At 50.0% G+C, this 6404-nt stretch overlaps 1 protein-coding gene across 1 annotated transcript; it reads right to left on the minus strand.

The window, feature by feature from the left end:
* Positions 1 to 2268: 2268 nt before the first annotated feature.
* Positions 2269 to 2852, minus strand: LOC101782272. The gene has a single exon (XM_004982866.3). It carries the CDS (start codon positions 2732 to 2734, stop codon positions 2510 to 2512), a length of 225 nt encoding a protein of 74 aa, XP_004982923.1. The 5' UTR covers positions 2735 to 2852; the 3' UTR covers positions 2269 to 2509.
* Positions 2853 to 6404: the final 3552 nt, after the last annotated feature.

Consider the following 6404-nt stretch of genomic DNA (forward strand, 5'->3'; position numbering starts at 1 on the left):
ATGCCTGCCCACGGGGGCTGGTGGTGTCACCACCATCGCCACCCCGCCTGCGGGGGCTGGCCGTGCCACCATTGCCGTCGCCTCGCTCGGGCCTCGCGCCTGCCCGTCGGTTGCCCGTGAGCCATCCCACCTCTGCTGAGGGAGATGATATAGAGGATAAGTGAGAGAGAAACTGAGAAGAGATAAGGGAGAAAGGGAGGGGACGAGGAGATAAGAAGGAGAGAGAGGCAGCAGTGGGGCCCACACGGTGTGGTATAGTGTACTAGTGTTTGATTTTTTTCTCCGCGCATGTTGCTTTGTGCGGTTGCCCGCGCGCTGGTTTCAATATGCTTTTTGAGGGCGGACAACCCAATTAGTACCGGATGAAGCCTCAACTCGGTATTAAAACCTTCAGGCACATTAGTACCGGTTGGAGGCTCCAACTAACTAATTTGTAACCTTTAGTACCGGGTGAAGACTCCACCTGGTACTAAAGGTCCTCACGAGGTTCTCATCAAGGACTAGCCATTAAGCCCGGTACTAATGCTCATATTAGTACTAGATCAAAATACAACCGGTACTGAGCATCGTCTAGCATAGGGATGAATGCTTAATTTTTCGGTAGTGCAGAGTCGCCATCGCACTAAGGGAGCTAGCCAAAGCGAAGGTGCGACGAGGTCGGCGGCGGCCTCGTGTCCGTCCTGCCGTCGGATCATGTGGGAGCGGTGGGCCGGTGGCCGTCGAAACCGATCGGTGGCAGTTTGGCGCGGTGACCGGTCCATGTGCGGAGCTACATGCAGATGGCCGCCATGGACGTCGTGTCGACGCCCGCGCGCAGCGGCGCGGGCCACGTGCACAATGCGTTCCCGCTGCCTGCATGCGGCGTGCCAAATCGATCCGTGGGTGAGTTGGGCGAGATGTGATGCTCCTCATATTTGCCTGCGAGAACGGTAGTGACATGACATGTCATCACAGGCCGGTATCTTAGATTCTTATCCTTGCAACGAAGGCAAATTATTAAATCCAAAAGTATATACATCTCCACAACACGTGTGTTAAAGCTTGTAAAATGATCTTTGGATAATCTTAAAAAAAAAAGATGGCATCTAGTCATCAGCATGCGTAGGATCGAGGTGGCATCTACAAAGTACACGAACTTGTACATCGTAAAAAGAAAAAGAAAAGGAAAAAGAACTCACTAGTGTTAAAGCAAAAAAGGAAAATAAAAACTCGAGAATGTTCGTTGAATCGAGATTGGGAACGGAGAAATTGACATCTGTCCGACTACGATGAATTTCTGCATCCTGCAACGTGTCGTTAGAAAGAAAAAGTTAAGCGCACTCGTGTCGAAGCAATTTCTGTAGCCAGCTAAGAGCGAGGAAGCTTCGAGCCATCAGTCTGACCGGGTGATCAGCATATATCATACAAAAAGGACGGTCCTTGCATGGTGGTGGTAGGCTGGCAGCATGGGGACGGACAAATCATCCGATCCATCGTGGTCCAAGGATGACTGGCCATATTTTGGCTTTTGAGCTTTTGCCCTTTTACACGGCTACTTGTTAGGAGTAGTAGCTTTAACTTGGCTACAAGGAACAAATTTGTGTGATTGCTGCATAGAACGATTTTTCGTTTGGAATCAGCTTCAAAAGTTCCCATAAGATTTGTTTAAATTTCATCTCTTCTTTTGTTGAGGATCGTAAAGGTCGCCTTATAAATGCAGCAATATGTAGGTAAAAGCATGAGAACCAATCTAGTATAAATATAAGTCATGAACTGCAAACATGAGCAAAAGTTGCAGGAGTAACTCTTTTGGTCACTTAACGAATGCCTATATTTCTTGTTGCTTACAAAAATAGAATTTGTTATGCTTCTACATCCTTGATTAATGCAGCGCCTAAGATGATTTTATTCCACTATTATGCCAAAAGAAATGCGAATACCTGTCGGTTCAACAAATTTTGTACGAGAACATGCGACGTCAGCTAAAAGAAAACCAAAACTAGAGTGTCCAATGGTAACGGAACTGGCTACACCGGTTTATCTACACTAGCTGGATCACTAGTTACCTCTGTGCTGAACAAGAAACATAAGGCCATCAAGTTTCCGTGTTTATTTTAGTGGCATTCACAGTTTCAGCGATCTCCCTCCACCCAAAAATCTACGAGAAGCTGCAGACAGTTTGGGCCGATCGATGAACAATTGGTTCAGGGTGTGTGGCACAAATCAGAACAGAGAACGCAAGATCTCAGAAGTCAGAATCAGCCGATCAGGTTAGATAGAAGCCATTCCATTCCAAGCTTCCAACAGCTGAACAAAACATAATTCTGTAGATGGATAGATGGCAGATTTGACTTAGTCTTGCATGTATAGCTGACAACACAGAAGATTAATTAGATACTGTACAAAGACTCCACGAGCTAGCTAGCTAGCTATCTAATTGTCACTGGAAATCAGCTGGTACTATCCCCAAAATCAGTTACACGTACAAGTATAGAACTACTGAACAAATCCAAGGAATCGTTGTAGCTAGCTACAAGCGGTGGCCGTCGAAGGAGCCAAGGCCGTCGTCGAAGTTCTGGGAGTAGCTGTGCAAGTCGTAGCCGAACCTCACCGCGGCCTGCCTCGGCCGCGCGGCGCGTCTCCTCCTCCAGGAGGACCTCAGCCTCGACAGCAGCTGCTTCACCGCCGCCGCCGCCGACCGGCCGCTGCTCCTGCTGCCGCTGGCGTACAGGCTCAGCTGCAGCTGGGTTGCCATCGCCTCTTGATCGCTCACACACTTCTCACAAGGTTGTAGCTACCCTCGCAACTAGCTTCCCTCTTTGCTCCGAGCACACGAGCTATCTCTGCAGCTGGTAGCTTCTGAACTGAAGATCCTGTGCAGAAGAAACCACCCATTGTGCAGCTTTTATAATAAGCTCGCGGTTGGGGTGTGTCCCGACAGGCGTCAACGTCGCCAGCGGCCAGCGAGACCCAGCCAAGCGGCACGCACGCACTGACTCACTCGCGTACATGGTGACGAGGAATCCACTGTGACCGACGGTCATCGGAATGGTTCAGGCAAAAGCCGATTTCAGGCATCTTTATTTTTCGGAATCGCCGTCGTGCAGTCCATAAGCATGTGTGCATTCGGTTTGCTGGTAGGGCTTTAAGATCAGGTGGCGGTTCGGCGCGGTGTCCTGTTCCATCATTCCATTGCGCGGAGCTGCATGCACATGCATGGACGTGTCGACACGCGCGCAGCGGCGCCGGCGGTGTTGCATGTCACATACTCACGTGCAAAATGCGTTCCACTGCATAGGTGTGGCCTGCCGAATCGATCCCAGAACATGCATGCATGGCTACGAGATTCGCCCGCTTGCAATGCAAAGTACTAGTGCTGAACATACAGGGGATGTCATCACAGATCGGGAAGCCGGTTTTACGAGACCGGTGGTGATGTCTTCCATTGATAATGTTTCTTTTCACTGCCAGTCCATAAATAAGTTCGGTGATGAAATTAAAGCAGACCTCCAAATCCAAAAATTTTATCACCTACTCTTTTTTTATCAACCTGACGTCCGCTCTCTTATCCTCTCCCGTCCCTCACTCCATCCCCACCGCCACCCCTTCATCTCCCACCGTGCGCGTCCCTCACCTCCCCCTGCCACCCCTCCCCTCCGAGCGGCAAGCCCCTCCCCTCTCTCTCCCCCCTCTCTCCTCTCCCTTATCCACTCCCAGCCCCCCTCCCCGACCCGGTCCTGTCCTCTCTCTCTCCCCCCCTCTCTCTCCCAATCTCCTCTCTAATCACCACCGGGTGGCGGCCGGAGGGTGGGCTGATTTTTTTTGTCTCTTTCTAATGAACATCACCGCTGGGTTCAGCTCCGTTGGTGAGGGGATGCCGTTGACCCTTTACCAACAACACCCATAACCGACGGTGATGTCGTTTTTGGGACCGACGGTGATAGGATCTTGTGTAGTAGTGAACTGATTCTAAATTTTTTGGATGATCTTATCCTTGTACTACTAGCAAATTAAATCCGAAAGTATGTAACTTCACAGTACATCACGTGTCGAAGTTTGGAACATGGTCTTTGGATAACGGATAGCTTCAAAAAAAAATGTCATCGAGTCAGTCATGCATAGGATCGAGGTGGGAGCAGATCACAAAGTGTCGCCTCTACCGACTACAACCCTAAAGAAAAGAGTAAAGGAAACGCACTAGGGTTTAAAGCAAAAAACTCTAGATGAGAGGAACAAAAGCTGTTATTTGCATGCAATAGAGTAATCGGTCTGATCCGGATGATCTGCAGATCACCGAAAAGGGACGGTCGTTGGCGGCGGCAGCATGGGGATGTCGTATAAATCATCTGATCGAGTCATCATGGTCCAAGGATGATTGATAAAATTCACTGTTGAGGTTTTGCCTTGATGCTAGTTATCACTAATGGCGCCGCTCCCTTTGATTTCCTTCAACCCGAGATCAGTGAAGATTGAATTTTGATGATTTTGACGGGTGATGCTTCCTACTAATTAAAGTTCGATTCCAATAGTCTTTGTTTTTCCAGGACAATTGCATGGATCTTTTAAGGAATTTTGTAGGATTAATCTCAGTAATAAGGGAACGCTTTTTTCTTATGAAGTGATTTTGAATATTTGATTTTTCTTCAAAATTCACGCTTGCTAGCTATTCTAATACTCCATCCGTCCCAAATTGTAGGTCGTTTTAGCATTTCTAGGTCATGAATCTAAAAATCTAAATTGACTTACAATTTGGGACGGATGGAGTAGTATTTAACACAACACGAATATGAAAAAACACAATAGTATAGCGAAAGTACTAGTGCATGACATTAGAGGAGGATGAGAAATGCCATTTGACGGGTTCATAGACCTGGGGTCCCCAATGAATCCTCCTTTTCACAACGCTCGGCCCAACAGGCGGCACAACGATGATGCGCGCCTGGGCCGGCCCTTATACGCGATGGTAGGTCGTGACCACGATCCGGCCACCGACCGGCGCTCCCGATCAGGAGGCCTTGTTGGCGCCCCGACCAAGGGGCCTGGTCGAGGCTAGGGCCACAATCCGACTCCGACCAAGCTCCCCCGATCGGGGATGTACCTCTGATCGGACCGGCGCATATCGCTCCCTCAGTCGGACTGATCGGGACGACCGACTGGGGACACCCACTCGGCATAGGCTTGGGGAGCAGGTGGAGCGGATAAGGGAAGACGCTCAGGTCAACCGCCATACAGAGGACTGTACCTCGCCACGCCCTGTGCACGCAACGCACAGTACCACCCTGCCATGTCAGGTGGGCACTATGCTACCTACCCGTCACGATGGAGCGACCTGACGAGATGAATAGGGATGGAGGGCGATGGCCACCCCGTACCCGACAACGTGGGCACTAACAAGATTAGGCAGCACCCGTGCACCTTTTCTCTCCCTCTCTCTGACTTGTAAGGCCGTCCCCTTGAACTATAAAGGGGGGCGCTCTCTCTCTCTCGATCGATCGAAGACTCTCTGACTCTCTCCAACACTTAGCGCACATTTGAGCCCCCATCACTCTCCTCCACTCGGACCAGAGCACGACCGAGCCTCGAACACCTCCTTCTCCACTCCTCACTCGTTTGTATCCCCGCTGCAAACTTTGAGCACCTAGACTCAGGAATACAATCGACCGACCGACCCCCGACTGGACGTAGGGCCCGTTGCCCGAAGCAGTATAAATCCTGAGTCATTGTGTGCTAGGTCATATCCGATCAAACTACGTATATTTTCCAGTAACATATGAAGCAATCAAGCATTGTCTTCTAGGCTTGTTCACTTTTTGGTGCCAACCCGTTCAAACAGGCAAACCAGACCATAGAAACTAGCTATGCGATTCCCACCGGGTTGGGCTAAACGAACCGCGGTTTGAAACCAGTCAACCCGCTGAGAAAGTACCTCGTTGAACTCATCAGCAACCAATGCAGCTACGGCACCGCCCCACAGCTAGCCTAGCAAGCGAAGCGGTAGATGCTCAAGCTGCAGCGGCAAGAGTCTCTCATAAAGCTCGCGACCCATCACATCCTGTAAATTAGTGCATGTTTTCTTCCATTTTTTATCTATTCCTTTCTTTCGCTGCATTGGCAACTAAGCAAGGTCGTCGAACAAGCATGCAAGCAGAGCTGGACCTAGGAGGATGGGCATGCTGTCATTTGTTTCTGCAGTGAGATTGTTCCTGCCGTTGCCACCGAAGATGCTAAGGTCGCCAGCCGTCTGTTATCGGCGGCATGACTTCAATTTCCGACATGGCGAACTCGTGGAGGCCGCACAAGCGCTGGTACTTCAATTCCTTGCGAGATAGAGATCGTGGATGTCGCCCTTCTTCGACTTCCCATGGTGTAGACTTCCCATGGTGTACTTCCCATGATCTCGAGCGCTCGCGACGATCTGCTTTATC

The sequence above is a fragment of the Setaria italica genome, chromosome IX (genome assembly GCF_000263155.2).
Source record: "Setaria italica strain Yugu1 chromosome IX, Setaria_italica_v2.0, whole genome shotgun sequence".
NCBI classification, from domain to species: domain Eukaryota; kingdom Viridiplantae; phylum Streptophyta; class Magnoliopsida; order Poales; family Poaceae; genus Setaria; species Setaria italica.